At 41.1% G+C, this 19,076-nt stretch overlaps 2 protein-coding genes and 1 pseudogene across 2 annotated transcripts; 2 read left to right on the top strand and 1 right to left on the bottom strand.

Annotated features, from left to right (window-relative positions):
- The first annotated feature begins 1,059 nt into the window (after positions 1–1,059).
- Positions 1,060–1,649, top strand: LOC149822998 (calcium-binding protein KRP1 pseudogene; annotated as a pseudogene).
- A 7,214-nt stretch (positions 1,650–8,863) lies between these two features.
- On the top strand, positions 8,864–10,563 carry LOC149822999 (calcium-binding protein KRP1-like). The gene has a single exon (XM_089980477.1). The coding sequence runs from the start codon at positions 9,335–9,337 to the stop codon at positions 9,680–9,682; it is 348 nt and encodes a 115-aa protein (XP_089836603.1). The 5' UTR covers positions 8,864–9,334; the 3' UTR covers positions 9,683–10,563.
- LOC149823000 (putative NAD(P)H dehydrogenase (quinone) FQR1-like 1) lies at positions 10,205–14,499 on the bottom strand. The gene is made up of 4 exons (XM_089980476.1): positions 14,408–14,499; positions 11,624–11,717; positions 11,275–11,537; positions 10,205–10,563 (listed from the first exon to the last, which is right to left on the bottom strand). Exons 1-4 carry the CDS (start codon positions 14,428–14,430, stop codon positions 10,332–10,334), a joined length of 612 nt encoding a protein of 203 aa, XP_089836602.1. The 5' UTR covers positions 14,431–14,499; the 3' UTR covers positions 10,205–10,331.
- Positions 14,500–19,076: the final 4,577 nt, after the last annotated feature.

Raw genomic sequence — 19,076 nt, forward strand, 5'->3', positions numbered from 1 at the left:
AGAACAAGGATCAACACTATACCAGCAATGGTAATTGAGGGTCAGAGATTTGAGGGGCCAGATATCTTGGTTGGTTCTTCGAACTATTTTAAGGACTAATTCTCAACTATTGTTGAAATCAAGTATGATATGGCGGTGATGTCATTCAAATCCCTTTGTGAGGCTGGTCGAGCAGCTTGCACAGGGAACTTCCTCACATGCTAGATCTCTGCTCATCCTCACCCTGAAGGACTCCCAAACCATGAAAATTTTTAGATTCAAACTTATTTCCTTGGTGAGTACAGTGTTTAATCCCCCGAAATATTTGTCACTATGGTTAAAAAGGATTTCATCCTACGATAAAGGATCTTATATGTTGCAATCAATCTGGATGCATATTGACGGTAAGGACGAGTCCACACTTTAGGTTCTAATGTGACTATCCTTGTTGTTGGTTGTAGGGGTGTCAATGGGTTGGGTTTGACTCAGACCCAACCCTTACCAAACCCTATAGGGTTAGGGTTTGGTGATAAATAAGGTCTGATTACAATCCAAGTCGAACTCGAAGGATCCAAGAACCAAGTATGATTTGTGAAATTTCATACAAGACCCAAGCCCCACCCCAGACTAAGATTTGTAATTTTTCAATGTAAAAAAATATAAAAAAATTAGTTTATCGGGTATGGTCCGGATCGGGTTCATGAAATCTTTATAGATTTCGGGTATGGTTTTTCTTATGGTGGGTACAATCGGACCAGGGTCCGCACCCGGTATCAGTATCTCAAACCAGATCTGAGTCTGATATCACCTGGAACAGAACCAAACCCGACCCGTTGACACCCCTAGTTAGTTGGTTGGACAGACTGTACTGGAAATTTCCCTTACCACCTTTGCCAAACCAAAGCCACCCACTTGGCTAAGCACCCGTCCACGCTCATTGCGTCCTCGTCTTCACACAAACTAACCGCCTCGTCTCCGAGCAACTTCCTCGAAGCTGAAGCACTCACGTTCAGATTCGTCACACCTCACCTTTCCTTCTCCTATTCAACAAACCCCTTATCTTCTTGTCTCTTCCAGAAACAGAGCTTTTTTTGCTTCTTCCTTCTTCGTGAACACTCTTCAATAACAAAGAGGGTGGTCTCTTCTGCTTTCTCTTTGAACTTCTTGTTGGTGAAGAATGGGAAGCAGAAAGGTGGTGGAGAAATTCGTGGATTTCCTGCCTGTGATGGAGGAGAAGTTGGGGGGAGAGGGGCTGATGGGCGAGCTCTGCAATGGGTTCAGGCTGCTCATGGACCCGCAGAGAGGGCTCATCACGTTCGAGAGCCTGAAGAGGAACGCCGAGGTGTTGGGGTTGAAGGGGATGAGCGATGAGAAGGTGATGGGGATGGTGAGGGAGGGAGATTTGGACGGTGATGGTGCTCTCAACCAGATGGAGTTCTGCGTCCTCATGCTCAGATTGAGCCCAGAGTTGATGCAGAGATCATGGATTCTGCTGGCTCAGTAGTTGAAAGGCTTTGGTCACTGACTATATATATATATTTGGCTTGTGTGGTGCTTACCCCCAGATGGCCATAGTTTTCCAACCAGAGCTTTTGTTGGTTTCCTTTTCTTTCTGGACCTAACCTATTTATTGTATGTGAATAAAAATATTGACAGACAGTTTGCTCTGCTTCTTTCTCCATTTTTTGCTGATTTCTTTGGTTTTTCGTTTTTGATTTGATTCCTTATGGGCTGCAATGATCGTCCATCTTGCATGTGTCAGAAAGTTCAAGCCCGGTGGCAACTTTCTGAAGGGGAACAGCGATTTTCAGAGTTCCAAAAGCCTCTGAAGAAGTGCCATTTGAGCTTTTTCCAACATCACTCTTTTTTGGATCGGGTGAACACAAGGCCAGAAAGCAGGATCATTTTTTTTCATTTCCGAAACATGCATAGTTTTCCCCAAAGTCTCCCACTATCCTTCTCATCAAATCAACATTCCTCAATTTCCCAACGTCAATCGATATTCTAAATCTAAACGTGCCCTCAAAGAAAACAATACAACCAAACAATATGACCAGGAAAAACAGCAACATATCTATTAGAAAACACAAATCATCTAACAATATGTAACTTTTTGAAGGACAAAAAGAAAAAAGTACCAATGCAAAAAAGTTTCTTCAACTTAGAAGAGGAAAAAAAATAACAGAATCAAAACAAACAAACAATTACCTCAAAGTGATTTGTGAGCTCTAGATCTCGCGTGGACCAGAGCGTCCCTAATCGATGTCACTAATGTTAAAGGAACAAAATCAATAAGATTAAAGATCATGCAAGCTTCTCTCTCTCTTCTCTCTGAACATAAAAGAGAGTTACGTGGTTCGGTCTTAAAGAATATACCTACATCCAAAGCAACGTCTACAATAGGATCTCATGTCCATTGCTGGACATACATGGCAGTTTATATAATATATCACAGTTTTTTTCAGATCCTTAATTTTAAGATCATATTTTGATTTTCTTTTATCACCATATGATTTTCCTTTATCATCCTGCAACATATCCTTAGACTTTGGTAGAATTATCTCATTATTTTGGAAAGTAATCTCCTTAGGATCAGATTGACGGTTATGCAGAGCTGTTATTGATGGTCTAATATCCCCCCTCAAGCTGAATGGGTGAGAGAGAACATTAAGCTTGTGCCAAAGACAAGAAAACCGATCGGCAGGGAGAGCTTTCGTAAGGAGATCAGCTTTTTGGAGATAGGTGGGGATATAATGAACAAGAAGTTGGCGAGAAGCCACCTTGTCTCAGACAAAATAAACATCAATTTCTATATGCTTGGATCGCTTGTGCATAAGCGGATTAGCAGCCATGAATGTAGCCCCAAGATTGTCACGCTAGAGGATAGGAGGAGAAACAAGTCAAACTTCAAGTTCTGGAGAAGAAAGCGAAGCCAAGTAATTTTTGCAGCGCCATCCGCAAGGGCACGATACTCAGCCTCTGTGCTGTGCTGGACCGGGCAACAATATTTTGTTTATGAGAGCTCCAAGAGATGAGATTTGGCCCAAGAAAAATAGCATAAGCCCCAGTAGATTTTCGATCATCAGGATTGTCGACCCAATCAGCATCCAAATAGGCAGATAAAGTGAGGTGCTTTCAAGGAGAAATAAATAGCCCGTAGTCAAGGGTGGCCTTGACATACCTAAGGATATGCTTGACATCATGCCAGTGAATATCCGTCGGTTTGTGCATGAACTGAAAGATGTGATTCACGACAAAAAATAGATTTGGTCAGGTCAAAGTGTGATATTAAAGAGCACCAACTGTATTGTGATAGACAGTAGGGTTGTCCATACTGTGGCCTTCCAAAGCACATAGAGAGGCAAAGGTGCTCAATGGGGTGGCAATAGGCTTGCAGGCAGTCATGGACGTGCGAAGAAGCAGATCAATAGAGTATTTGCTTTGAGATAAGAATAACCCTTTCCTAGTGCACATAGCTTCAAGCCCAAGAAAACAATGTAAGTCCCCAAGATCCTTGAGTGAAAACTCGTGAACAAGTTGAGGAATAAGCTACTGTAGATAGATGACGTTACTGCCAGTGAGAAGAATGTCATCAACATAAACAAGAATATAGAGCACATGTCTCTTGGCCACAAAGGTACACAACAAAGTATATATATGCGAAGCCTTGAACCCAAGATGAAGTAAATAAGAACTAAGCCGAGAATATCACTCTCGAGGGACTTGTTTTAGCCCATAAAGTGCCCTCTGTAACTTAATTACACACTTGATGAGGGTAGTGTGGGTCAGTAAATCCCGGTGGTTGGCTCATGTAAACCATTTTTTGGAGATGTCCATGAAGAAATGCATTATTCACATCAAGTTGACGAATGAGCCAGTTAAAGGAGACAACAAGACTAAGAACAATGCGAATAGTGGTTGGTTTAACCAATGGGCTGAAGGTGTCAAAGAAGTTGACTCCTTGTTGAGCATAGCCTTTGGCAACCAGGCGAGCTTTGAAACGCTCAAGAGAACCATCAACACCCATCTTAACCTTGCAGACACATTTGCATCCAATAAGGTTCATATGGGGAGCAGGGGGAACAAGAACCCAGGTTTTATTTTGTTCCAAGGCCATAAGTTCAGCACGCATGGCTGACTGCCAATGAGAATCTTGAAGAGCATGTTGGAGAGAGGTAGGCTCTACATCAACTTGGTGAGAGGCAAGAAGGGCCGATGGGACAGGATATTTGATGGACTGAAAAACTTGAGGTTTAAGGGTGTCATCCTGTGCTCGAGTGACCATAGGATGCTCGGATGGGTAGAAGAGGTGGGTTCATTTAGGTCAACAATACGATTGATACCCAAGCTAGGAGAGGATGGATTGTCTAAGGGAGACCTAGCACTTAAGTCCGTTTGAGAAGCAGGGGAAGTAGACGTGTGTGGAGCTGTTGTAGGTGTGTGAGGTTCTTCTTGGGTTGGTTCAAAAATGGGATGGAGTGGTGGTATAAGTATAGAATGAGCATTAAGAGTTTGTGTTGGTGAGACTCTGGATGGTTCAGATATAGGCTTTTGAAGAAATAGAAAAAATTTCTCATCAAACACAACATCCCTAGATATAAATATTTTTCTTGTTTCCAATGATAAACAATAATATCCTTTTTGTTGTTCTGCATACCTAAGAAAGACACATTTCTGAGACTTGTAGGCCAATTTGTGAGAACGATAGGCATGCGAGCACGGGTAGCATAGGCTGCCAAACACCCTTAAAAACTCATATTTTGGATCCTGATTAAATAATTTTTTAAGTTGACTTTTTGCCTGACAATCGGGAAGTAGGCATCCTGTTTATCAAAAACACTGCTGCATGAAAAGCATATGCCCAATACTTGCTTGGAATTCCTGCTTGAGCCATCGTTGTTAGCCCTGTCTCAATAACATGTCTATGTTTACGCTCAGTTGAGCCATTTTGCTCAGGTGTATGAGGACATGTCAATCTATGTCCTATACCACATGATTCTAAAAAATCTTTCATGCCCAAAAATTGACCACCTCCATGAGTGTGAACAAATTTTATTTTAGCATCCGACTTGTTTTTAAGCAAATAGATCCAGGTAAAGCGAGAATAAGCGTTAACAAAAATCCCATAATATTTGAATCCATTCTCACTTTGAATTGGTGTTGGTCTCCAAACATCCGAATAGACTAGCTCAAGAGGATATCTTATTTCATATAAACTATGTTCAAAGGGAAGTTTATGGCGCTTCCCTTTCTGGCAATCATCACACATACAAAAATTTTCAGGAAAATAAGAAAGTTCAAACTTATTCAGAATAGATTTAATGACATTTAGAGCAGGATGCCCAAGTCATTGATGTCATGTGCTTATTGTCATGTGCTTATGGTGGTCTTCTCTTCAATATTTACCTCCTTTTTGTCATTAGTATGCAACGGTGGCAGCTTGTACAACCCGTCTTTACTCTGCCCTTGAAGAAGCACTTCCTCCGTTATGTGATCCTTAACTTAACAAGCAGATTGTAAGAATTCAAAACTTACATCATTATCTTTGACAAATCGTTGCACAGATAATAAATTTTTCTTTATTTTTGGCACATGTAAAATATCTTTAAACTTGAAATGGTGTTTATCATGCTGAAAAATAGAAGACTCCATATGAGAAATAGGAAGGGCAGCACCATTACCTATTCGCACATCATCTTTACCTTGATATGAAGACTGAATCGATAAGTTGCTCAGACTATTGGTAATGTGGTGAGAGGCACCTGAATCTGGATACCAGTTTTCTTCGTTTGAATCTCCAGTAGAGGTTGTCGTAGAAAAAACTTATGGTCTTGAATCTGATTTTTGAAGCAGATGTACAATCTGGCGGCATTGTTTTGATGCATGCCCAGGTTTGTCACAAATTTGGCATACAACCTAATTTTTCTCTTGATTTTTGTTCTGATTCTTATTATTGTTTCACCATTTTTTTCCTTTATTTTAATAGCCTCCCTTATAGTTTTTACCTTTGCTATAACTTTGCTTATTTGAATTTTTCTGACCTTGAGCCATATTTGCCGCAGGTAACAAGGATTCATCAACCTTGTTATTCATGTGCTCAAGATGAGACTCTTGGATCAACAGCAATCCATAGATTTCATTGAGAGAGATCAGCTCAACTCTTGTGCTAATGGCAGTTTTGAATACAAGATAATCATTAGGAAGAGCACGTAAAACATGCATTACCATATCATCATCATCTATCGGTTTTTCAACAACAGCAAGTTGATGCGATAAAAGTTTCGCATGCTTGAAATAATCACTTATACTTTTATCGCTTTTCTTTAATTCCTGCAACTGAGATTTCAATTAAAGAATTTTAGATCGGGTTCGTGTGGTATATGCCTCTTTTAATGCCTGCCAGACATCATGTGACGTTCGCAAGCCAATAACTTGGTTGTGAACTTGTTCTGTCGAGGACAACAAAATCCAACTTAAGAGGACTTGATCTTGACGAGTCCAAGTAACAAACTCTGGATTTAATTTTTGCACCTTGTCAACTTCTATAAATTTTTATGGATGTGGTTTTGTTTCATCGATGAATCCCACCAGATCATATGAATGTAAAATGGGAAGAAATTATGATTCCCAGATTAGGTAATTATCGCCAGACAATTTTATCGATAAGAAGTATTGTAGACTGTTAGGTGAACTAAGACCTTGAAATAGGATTGAAGGAATAACACCTGAATTGCTTGCTGATCCCTGATCAGCCATGGTAGCATCCAAAAGAAGTTGTAGAGGAACAATCATTGATGACGAGAAACCAGCACAAATTATAGTAAGAAGAAGCAATTTGGATGCTTAGAATAATCAGCACGCCATCGCAGGTTCTGATACCATGTTAAAGGAACAGAATCAAGAAGATTAAAGATCATGCAAGCTTCTTTCTCTCTCTTCTATCTGAACATAAAACAGAGTTATGTGGTTCTGTCTTGAAGAATGGACCTATATCCACAGCATAAAGCAACGTCTACAATAGGATCTCATGTCCATTGCTGGACATAGTTTATATAATATATCACAATTATTTTTTAGATCCTTAATTTTAAGATCATATTTTGATTTTCCTTTATCACCATATGATTTTCCTTTATCGTCCTGCAGCATATCCTTAGACTTTGGTGAAAATATCTCATTATTTTTTATAGTAATCTCCTTAAGATCAGATTGACGGTTATGTTGAGCTTTTATTGATGGTCTAATAACTAAATCGAAAACACCATCACATATCGAGCCGCTAGAGTAACCATTCTCTGCAATCCTCCTGTGATGCCTCAAAGATCTGCCACTCGCATCCGGGAAAATTGTCGAGGGCTTCGAGGGAGAGAGGCCCACATTCAGAGGGAGGTCTGGTGGCGAAGGCCTGGAGGAAGGAGGTCTGATTCTCATGTAAAGCAAATAAGTTTGCAAACAACAGTTCTCATGTAAAGCAAATAAGTTTGCAAAGAGAGAGAGAGAGAGAGAGAGTTTTGCCTTACCTCCTCAAGGTTGCAGATAAAAGAGTCTAGAAGGAGTTGATCACAGATGGGGGGGGGGGGGGGGTTGTTGAGGTTGCATTACCTCCTCAAGGTTGAAGATGAGTCTTTTAAGAGGTTGCTTAAAAGAGGAAAAATAAGAGGGTTGAGAGTTTGGGAAAAGTTTCAGTTACTATTTAGTTACCAACGGTGGTAGGAAAGGTGGGTTTGTATTTGTGAAAAATGAAAGGGAAAGAGAGGGAGAAGAATGGTGGGTTTTCTTTCTTTTTTTTCCCTTTTTAACGAACAAATGTATTAAGTGGTGACAGATAACAGGGCCATCACCACTTAATAAAATCGGTAACGGCTCAAGCCGTCACCATTAAGACTTTTTTGTGACGGGCCATCGCTAATTACTATTTTTGGCGTAGCGTGTTCGGGCAGCTCGCACGGGGAACATTCTATTAGAGGAGCTCAAAAAAGTGATCTAGTCTTTGTCGAATGGAAAGACTCCCCGGCTTAGACAGGTTTTTCATGGAGTTTTTCCAGGAAACATGTAAGGGTGTCAACTAGTCCAGTTTACCCAGACTTGACTAGAACCGAACCCTACAGGGTCCAGGTATGATGATAAATTGGAACTTTTTATTAAGACCCGGGTTCAGACCCAAAGGTCCTATTAATGCATGGACTTGGGTATAGTTTGTAAAATTTTATACCAGACCAGGACTCAACCCAAGTTCCAATTAAGACCTGTAATTTTTCAATGTAAAAATGATAAAAAAATATGATTTTACTGGGTATGATCTGGCTCTGGTTTATGTAGTTTTTATCGGGTCTGGGTATGGTTTTTCTTAGAGTAAACCCGATTAAACCCAAGTTTGAACCTTATACCATACCCAAAAATCGAGTCCAAGTCTAGTTTCACTTGGGTCCGAACCAAACCCGACCCGTGGACACCCCTAGAAACATGTGATTACGTCAAGGGGAACTTGCTACAGTTAATGGAGGAATTTCACTCTAATGCCATACTTGCTAGATCGCTGCTCATCCTTATCCCGACGGACTCCCAAACCATGAAGGAATATTTGTCACTATTGTTAAAAAGGATTTCATCCTACAATAAAGGATCTTATAGGTTGCAGTCAATCCGGATGCTCTCGACAGTTAGGACCAGTCCACACTATAGGTGAAAATGTGACTATCCTTGTTGTTGGTTGTAGGGGGGTGTCAATGGGTTGTGTTTGCCAAACCTTATATGTTCAGGGTTTAGCTCGAAGGGTCCAATTAATATATGAAGCCTGGTATGATTTGTGAAATTTCATACAAGACCCAAGCCCAACCCAAGTTCAGACTAAGATCTGCAAATTTTCAATGTAAAAAAAGATATAAAATTTTTTATTTTACAGGGTTGGGTTCATTAAATCCTTATAGATTTTGGGTATGGTTTTTCTTATGGTGGGTTCGATCGGGCCAGGGTACGGACTCGGTATTAGTATCTCAAATCAGGTTTGAGTCTGATTTCACCAGGGTCCGAACTAAAACCCGACCCGTTGACAGCACTAATTGGTTGGACGGCCTGTCCTGGAAATTTCTCTTACCCACCTTTTGCCAAACCAAGAGCCATTGCGTCCTCATCTTCACAAACTAACCGCCTCGTCTCCCAGCAACTTCCTCGAAGCAGAAGCACTCACGTTTCAGATTCGTCACACCTCACCTTTCCCTCTCCTATTTAACAAACCTCTTCTCTTCGTGTCTCTTCAAGAAACAGAGCCTTTTTTGCTTCTTTCATCTTCGTGAACACTCTTCAGTAACAGAGAGGGTGGTCTCTTCTGCTTTCTCTTTGAGCTTCTTGTTGGTGAATGGAAAGAAGAAAGGTGGTGGAGAACTTCGAAGATTTCCTGCCTGTGATGGCAGAGAAGTTGGGAGGAGAGGGGCTGATGGGCGAGCTCTGCAATGGGTTCAGCCTGCTCATGGACCCGCAGAGAGGTCTCATCACGTTCGAGAGCCTAAAGAGGAACGCGGAGGTGTTGGGGTTGAAGGGGATGAGCGATGAGGAGGTGATGGGGATGGTGAGGGAGGGAGATTTGGACGGTGATGATGCTCTCAACCAGATGGAGTTCTGCGTCCTAATGCTCAGATTGAGCCCAGAATTGATGCAGAGATCACGGAGTCTGCTGGCCCAGGAGTTGGAAGGCTTTGGTCACTGACTATATATATGGCTTGTGTGGTGCTTACCCCCAGCAGGCCATAGTTTTCCAACAAGAGATTTTGTTGGATTCCTTTTCTTTCTGGACCTAACCTATTTATTGTATGTGAATAAAAATATTGACAGACAGTTTGCTCTGCTTCTTTCTCCATTTTTTGCTGATTTCTTTGGTTTTTCGCTTTTGATTTGATTCCTTATGGGCTGCAATGATCGTCCATCTTGCATGCGTCAGAAAGTTCAAGCCCGGTGGCAACTTTCTGAAGGGGAACAGCGATTTTCAGAGTTCCAAAAGCCTCTGAAGAAGTGCCATTTGAGCTTTTTCCATCATCACTCTCTTTTGGATCCGGTGAACACAAGGCCAGAAAGCAGGATAATTTTTTTTTCATTTCCCAAGCACGCATAGTTTTCCCCAAAGTCTCCCACTATCCTTCTCATCAAATCAACATTCTTCAATTTCCCAGCGTCGCTCGATATTCTAAATCTAAAACGTGCCCTCAAAGAAAACAATACAACCAAAAGAATATTACCACGAAAAACAGCAACATATCTATTAGAAAACACAAATCATCTTATGCTTCAAAAAATAACCAGAACTGTTCACAGACAATGAAGGAATAATTTTGTAATAGAATCCCCAAACATATTGAGAATCAAGCAGCTCCCTTGAGTTTCTTTGCAATGCCAGCAATGTACTTGCCCTGGTGGAAAGCCTGTTCAAGTTCGAGCTCAGATGGCTGTCTGGAACCATCGCCAGCATAGGTGCCTGCACCATAAGGGCTGCCACCCTTGACCTTCTCCATCTCATACATACCAGCTCCAAATGTGTATCCGGTGGGTACGTATATCATTCCATGATGGACCAGCTGAGTGATCGCTGTCAATCTGCATAAACAAGTACATAATAAAACTAGATGAAACAGATACAGCACTAAGAAGCGGAAAATTTTAACGTAACAGCAGAAAACATACAAGAACGAGCCATCCTTCATGTATCAGGCAAATTAACCTTCAGTAAATACAGAATGTAGTCCAGAGATAACAGAGAAGAAAGATCACTAGCTCTAAGATGAGCAGGCTAATCATTTATTTGTTTGTTTTATTTAAATTTTCCTATATTACAACCTGCGCTAAATATATTAATTTGTATTCGGTTAGTGCATCGATACGGCGATTATGGATCCATCTAGCGTTCAGCAGATGACTGCTTCCCCCTTATAAAGGCTGCATTACCGAATCTTTCTCTCCCAACACATCTTGTAATTTTCTTGCAAAGTATTACATCAACTTTGAGCAGGAAGCAGACACCATTATTCACCAATTCCTTTTCTATATGAAGAATATAATTTTGGGGATTAGATCTGGTGGGAAGATTGAATCACATTTCCTCTAGATTACTTCTTATACATCCTCTAGATTTTACCTAGCAGGTGAAACAAAGGAGGTAATCTAATGCGTATCAAGATGCAAAGCAAATACTCTGTAGTTAGGTGAGAGTAAATGAAGTGATGGATAAGATCGATGTCCAGCGGTTGAATATTTGATTAGATGTATATTTGACATGACAGTTTAAGAGAAAAGGGCTGGGTACTCAACGCTGTAGTTTCTTGCCCACCACCCTGTGATCCTGTGCTGTAGAAAATGCCTGCTGGCTTGCCTGCGAGTTGTTGGGTCCTCCACAACCCTCCAGTTGCATCAAGAAAAGCTTTGAATTGAGCTGCCATCATCCCAAATCTAGTTGGGAAGCCAAATATGAGCCCATCGGCCTCTGCAAGCTCACTGGGGCTTAAGATTGGCACATCACTTTTCAGTGGCGCGCCCATCTTAGCAAGAATATCTTCTGACAGTGTCTCTGGAACCTGTAAATTAACTGAATGTGAACTCAACCATACATACAATTGTTTAATAATTTATTAGCCTTTTCCTTTTGGGCACTATGAGTTACCTGCCACAACTTGGCTTCCACACCTTCGACAGATGAAGCACCATTCTTGATTGCTTCAGCAAGCTTCTCAACGTGGCCATACATAGAATAGTACCTGCATGAGAGTAACAATAAGAACATCATTATGATAAGTCTGCCAGAAACCTCTATAAGATCTTGACACCAGGTACCCAATTGAGTCCATGGGAAGTTCTTGGGCCACTAGGATCCATGACATGGAAAACGTTACACCATTCATTAAGTCAACAGAGGCACTATTTTAAGTAAAAGCTCATGCCAGGTCAGGTTCATCAGTCTGAGTGTAACATTGGCTAAGAATGAGACCATGAGAATCAAGCACTGTGGATATGATAAGAGTAGGACTGCAATTAAGTTTTAATAATGGAAGGATTACTGTAGGAGATATAATATCACAAAATGGAGTAGCGAAATCTCAAAAACTTTAGTTGAAAAATAGGAGTCCAATTCAATACTATCAGGATCAACATATAAAAGGAAGCACAAAGAATATTTAGAGACCAAGAAGAATGTGCAAAACATGCATTCTTAACTTAGGATTCAATTTTCAATGAACAGGCAGTAGCAAAGCAGTGAGCGAATTGCATGAAGGCACATGACCTAAAGGATTTCAGGGTGAACCACACATGCCAAGCTTAATTATATATCTCAATAGCTTAACCTATATTTACAAAAAATACCACTTAGAGTGGCAATCGCAGATAATGGCAAGCTAGATACCTAAAGTATACAGCTAGGAAAGTTATATCCTGACTCATAGAGCGACATAGAAAGACAATGGTCAGATCAGGGCTTAGTGAAAACAGTTGGTCAAATATTAGTCGACAACACATCAACCCAAGACACTCCAAAATGCCATCCCCAGTATAATCCTGCTGTTCTGGACTTATAGAAAAGAGACTCATGGTACATCGTATATGTTACAACTTACAAAGTAACGAATCTATTCTGACCACTTTTAATATTTATATGGTTTGCAAATGTATAGAAGAAAAAAGGGTAAAAAGCAGGGTTATATTTTCAAGTCACCACACAGTAGAGTTAGGATTTCCAATTCGATGTTGGATAAAGGCGCCAAACTTGAAGGGAACCTACGAACCGTCTCGCAAGGAATATGGGGAAAAACAGAAGCAGGGCATCGAGCAGCCGGTCAAAGAATCCAGAAACTTGCTGCTTAAAGGACATTTTTATCCTCACCAAACCTCCCACGTGGACCCCAAAGACCTAACTCCTGAGGTTGACGGATGACGATAAAAGTAATTTGATATGTTTTCTTCTGCAGAAGATGATTTATTATTCGAGAGCAATAAATTGGCAACCTATAATACATCTACACCCATCAGACAAGTACAGATTAATCAGGGATTTTCATTTATTTTTAAGGAAAAAGGAAAAAGAATCAGTAAACCACCAACATTTCTCCCAATAATTTATAAAGCAGCATCAATGAGAAAGAAGACGACGATGCAGCTTTGCCCCACAGACTCAATACTGTGCGAAGTTGTTCAACCAATAAAGCCATAGAACTCCAAATTTACAATGAATAAACGACCAACAGGGGCTCCACTTGATTGGTAGGAGCAGCTTGTGCACTGTCACTTTGCGTTGGGACGTTGCAGGTTCAAAACCCAATGGTATAGTTGTATAACTGGTAGGAGTCTGCCTAACCCCAGCTTGCCTTTAAAAAAAAAAGGACAAACCACTCTGCAGTAATTGGAGACATGAACTAGTGAAAAAAAGCTAAAGTTTTTTCATCGTGAACTAATCATCCACCTAAAGCTCAAAAACGCTTACTCAAACAAATCAATGCATGGAAAAAAAAGAAAATCAGAAGAAAAGAAAAAAGAGTTCTCCAACTGTGTCCCAAAAAAAGGAGGAAAAAAAGTATTTCATTCAAAAAAAATTATGTATATTATGTAAAAGCACAATACAAAAGTTCAGAACTCCCATTATAAATGATGAAATACGCATCATAGTACCTATGTAAAATACAAAGGGACTTAAATTTGGAACAAAAAAGTAGCAAATTTCCAATGATGGATACTGAGACACCGATTATAAAATTTATGTATGAACATTGTAACAAAGGTCAAATTTTTACACATTTTTCTATGAAATGTCCACACATTGTCAATAGATTTTAATCAACGTCTCAAATTTGAACTCTACAAAGATGTATAGCGTTCATGTATCCAATCTACCAAACCAGAAAGGATTTCAACACGGTATCCAGGCAAGGCCTGGAAATGCTACAGAAAGAAAAAACGAGAGAGTATATGTTGATCCTACGTAGCAAATCCGCAAGACATCGGAAGAAACCAATTGCGAAAGTATAAAAGGCAAAATAGAACGCAAACGAAACAAAAGGAGACATCAATTTGCAAATAGAAAACAGTGAAATGTTTGATCTATGGTTTAAATCCTGAAATAAAGGGGAAAACCCCATAAATCCTCACAAAATAGGATCAAATTTTCAAAATGCGACAAATTTCCCGCCGATCGCACTCCAAAACAGAGCAAACTCGCCATCTTCCGCTACTAAACAAGAAAAATCACCGAAACTCGTCAAAAAACATCAAGAGAATTCACAAAATCCAGATCTCGATCTCAGAGACAAATCCTACAAAAGATCGGCTTTTTCTTAACGAAAAAACCCGGAAATCATAGTCAAAAGCATCCAGAGAAGACGATCCATCCAACAGAAACAAAGGAAAGGGAAGAATGAGACGAAATTTCGCAGAGAAAGACTCGCAAAGGAACACTTACACAATGTAGACTTTCGTCGCCATGAGAGGAGGCCTCTGAGCTCTACTTCTTCTTGCCTTATGTGTTTGAGCGAGAGAGCGAAAGTGTGATGGTGAAATCGAAACGGGAGGGAAGACGAATATTTATAGCCATCTGCCCCTCTGCCCGCACTGACCGTATTTTCCTTAATCAGATTATAATCTTAATTAATGAAAAATAATCCCATTTCCTTGTAAAGCTTTCCGGGTTGATTTATGGCACCGCTTTCATCATTTTTTAAATTCTAAAAATCCTCACTGGAATTACTGTTATACCCTTTAACAGGTAAGAACCTTAGGCTTTTTTTTTTTATGATGAGGAACCCTCAACGAAAACCGGGTCGATTTATGAACCCGCTCCCCTGTAAGGCAAACCCTGAGTGGAGTCACCAACATCCAAACTCTCACGGAGCCCATCTGATAACAACCAAGAACTTTTTTTTTTTATAACCCAAAGAAACCGTTCCCCCTACTAATACCTGGTTGTGTTGGCTCAGTCAGGCATACCCACGGTCATCATGCCTAGGGATGGCAATGGACAAGGGGGGGGGGGCTGTCTCAAGATTAGAACCTCCATCCCGGCCATTTTAACCTCCACCCCCGCCTTCATCCCCATTTCATGTCCTGTTTCATGTCCTCCATCCCCGGTTCAAACGGGGATGAGGCGGGGCTGGGACCCGTTTTCCCATAGTCTATTGCCATCCTTTAAAAGGACTGAGGATGGGGCGGGGATCGTGGTGGGGACGGCGCGGGGTGGGAAAAACTGTAAGTCAATCCCCGCCTCCATCCCCAAACGGGGATGGATTTTAACCTTCGTCCCCACCTCCATCCCCGTTTCATACCCTTCATCCCTGGTCCAAACGGGGCGAGATGGGGCGGGGCTTTCTCCCGGTCCACTGCCATCCCTAATCATGCCGACAGCTTAAAACTCTGAGGCTAGGACCCCTGCCCCTGAGGCATATGCTAAGCATTGGCTTGCGCAGAGGAGCCATGCCCATGAGAATCAAACCTTTACTGCTTGTCTAACAGCCAAGTCCTCACCTCACTGCGCCAACCGCCCATGGGTTAACAAACTAAGAACTTGATCATGGAATCCTTCGTCCCCTCTACAACTAAGTCAGGGTTAGGGTTCGCATTTTAATATCCCGTTCGGTTTGCATAGCTGACGAATCTATAATTGTCTCGTTCTCAAATGTCAGATCCAAGGTGACCTTAGATTCTAAGATTTTGATGAGAAAGTGCAAACCAATGTTTGATGGTTGGAATCATAGTTGGCAAACTCATCGAGTTAACTTGGTTGACTCAGTGACTCGGTCCAAGTTGACATCCAAGTAGGAAACTGAGCTTATTTTTCTTGAATTGAATAAGAACGGGCTTAGGCAAGCTTTTATTTTAAAATTTTGTTTTTAGAAGTTTACTTTAAAAACGAAATTGGAAAGAAGGCATTGAGTTCCTTCTTGCACTCCCTACCTCTTCTTTATGTCATGGTCTAACATGCAAACATGCGTTCACAAAGTTTATTTTAGAAAGTAAAGTTGTCCAACAACTTACCTAATATAACCAAAATTGTAAATATGGTCTTTATATTTTTTATTTTCCTTATATTCTCTTACTGCTTTTAGATATTTTACATTTTTGTTGATGATTTTATTTGCAACATATATAAAAAAAAAATCTCAAGCCATCCAGTCATCTTGCCATGTTGCATAGACTAAAGCTCTAAAAAGTTGACATTATAAACTTGCTAATGAAGAATTTAGATTGCATTAAGTGGTATTAAAGTCAAAGAACACTGTTTGAAAGCCGGTGATGGAGATTCATTGACTTCACATTTATTTGTTTCGCTTGGTTTCTTGATTTTGAGAGGAGTGGCAGAGGTCGGAAAAGAGTTAGGATGGGTAATGGAGCACAAATTGATGAATTTCAACTACATCTAAAGCCCCGAGGAGGGTTGGTATAATGGGAACGTGTAACGCCCCAAAATCCTGAACATGTAAGTGTTAGGAAAAAATTGAAAAGTCTTGAAATTCTTCTTTTGTCAAAGTTTTAAAATAGCAGCTCAGCATAAAATGATATTTGAAATAACAATTACGCAACCGATTTACATCTCAACACAAACATTGAAACCATATAGATTCAAAAATAAAGTTTTTTGATAATTTAGAGTTCATATAAAAGTGAAATTTTGTGAAGAAGCCCTTATACAAAATTTATAAAAAATGGATGTGTTAAGGAGCAAAATGCCAGAAAACGGTGAGATATTCTCGTGTCATCGTATGTAGTTCTAACCTAATCATCATTTGTAGCCATGAAACCGCTCAGATTGATGAAAATCTTATAGGTGCATAAATATAACAATTTAGAACAAGACTAACACATATATTGTTTTATTCATGATATGCAATTCAATATAAGTAAAATAAACATGATAACTTTGTTTCGATATTAACTGTGCTGAAGGTATGCAACTTTATATATATATATATATATATATATATATATATATATATATATATATATATATATATATATATATATATTAGAATTGGTTTGCCAATTGTCCTTGTATGCAACTTTTTTCTACCTCAAAGATGTTCGGATTCGCTGACAATTCTGAGTGTACGTTACCAAGGGCTTGTGCCTTGGTGTGCATGCTGCGTTCGTTGTTCCAATGGGGTGCGCTAAAAGATATTTTATCATACTATGAAGTAAACGATGAAACTTTTTTAAATCATTGAAATAAGAAATACTTACATCGCAAGAGTCGAACCCGAACATGGTTCGAGCTGACCGGGCTGAGTTGGGCTCATGCCAAGGGTGAACCGAGCTGGGCTTGGTGCTAGTCGGGCTCAGCTTGACTGCGTCCATCCAGCAAAAGTCGAGGACTGAGCTGGGCTTAGTAATAACCGAGCTCAACTCGGTCAGGCCTACCCAGCTTGGCTGGGCAGGTCATAGCCAAGCCAGGTTGGGCATGTCATAATTGAAACCCAACTGAGCCATGCTCAGGTCCAGACACTAGGGGAAACAAAGGGGGTGAGCTCGGCAGTCAAGCCGAGCCTGGCCTAGCCCCTTATAAATTGGACAGGATCGAGCCTAGGCTCGATCCTCCGATTCAGAGAACCGGGCTGGGCTTGGTTCAAACCGAGCCCAGCTCGGTGACATGCCTCAGGATGCAGCTTAAGAGCACAGGGGAAATGAAAGAGGGCAGTTGAGTCGTCTCTCCTGCCTGCGGTAAAAGAAGTGAGCGAGGGCAGGAAGGTCAACCCTCCTGCCTGCTACAAACAAAGAGACGAGGAAGGGTAGGAGGGTCATCCCTCTTGCCTGTCGTTTAAAAATAAAGAAAAGGGGCAAGAGGGTCGGTACCCTCCTACTTCTGTCATAGACGAGACAGGGGGCAGGAGGGTCGGTACCCTCCTGCTTCTGTCACAGACGAGACAAGGGGGCACTGCTCTTCCTACAAATGTCAAAAGGGAGGCGAAGGAGGGCAAGAGGATCGGCGCCCTCCTGTCGCCAGTATCAATTAGAGAGAAGGGAAGGGGGGAGAGTTGAAGACGTACCTGGGGGTCGGTTGCTTCGGTGAACCACCGACGAACGAGAGGAGTCGAGGAGGGAGAGAGAGAATGTGTAGGGAGAGGGAGAGCGTGCGTGAGGGGGAAGAGAGAGGATGTGCAAGAGGAGAGAGAGAGCATGTAGGAGGGAGTTTCCTCTTTTCATAAAGAGAAACTCCTCCTACAGGGGTTTAAATAGCCCACACAATGTGTGGGCTATGAACTGGATTTGGGTTGGATCGAACTTGGATCTGATTTTTTTTTTTAAATCTTGAGTCTTACAAAAGGGCCTTGGCTGCTAGACTCAATGTTCGATTTTCATGGGCATCGCCACTCTACGCAAGTCGATGTCTAGCATAGGCCGGGGGCGCAGGGGTCCTAAGCTCAAAGTTTTACGTTGTTGGCACAATGATAGTAGGTATGGCAGGCTAAGCCAACATGACTAGGTCTTACCGTCGGGTGCCGATTCGTTGGGTTATAAATCCAAAAAATAAACACTACATCCACATGATGATATTGCGAAAGCCACTAATTTTGTCTCCCAAACATGTCACTTTTCGTAGCAATGGCACCCAATCGGGGCCTTAATTTAGCAAAGCAGGTTATATGTCCCCCCCCCCCCCCCCCGAAGACGCATTGTTTGCTACAGTGCGTGTTCAGGGGTCCCAATGAGTGTCACATATGTAAGTATGTGTGGCTCGCATCCCCATGCAGCATCAATTAGCATCATAGTCCCGTGTGGTTGCAAAGACAGATTGTACTTTGAAAGATTTCGTTGTAGGTGTATTGGAGTAATATTCTGTTATAGGTGTCCCTCGAAGGTAGTGGAGGGGTCACCGCAATCGGTTGATCGCTGGACAAGAGCAACATTTCGACTACTGCTAGCTGGAAGAGGACGACGATTGTCATCGGATAGCCGGCTTTTTGTCTCCCTTAATTTCTTCTCTAGAGAGAGTGAGAGAGGGTTTTACAGTGTTTCACGGATAAGGAAAAAGATGACGATGAAAAGTTCAAACGGAAAAGAAAGAGCGAGCACTTAAGTTTTGTTTCGTTGTTTGAACTTTGAAGAGTTAACCTCATCCTCGACTTTTTGGATAGAGAACA

The sequence above is a fragment of the Nuphar pumila genome, chromosome 11 (assembly GCF_984573655.1).
Source record: "Nuphar pumila chromosome 11, dmNupPumi1.hap1.1, whole genome shotgun sequence".
NCBI lineage: Eukaryota > Viridiplantae > Streptophyta > Magnoliopsida > Nymphaeales > Nymphaeaceae > Nuphar > Nuphar pumila.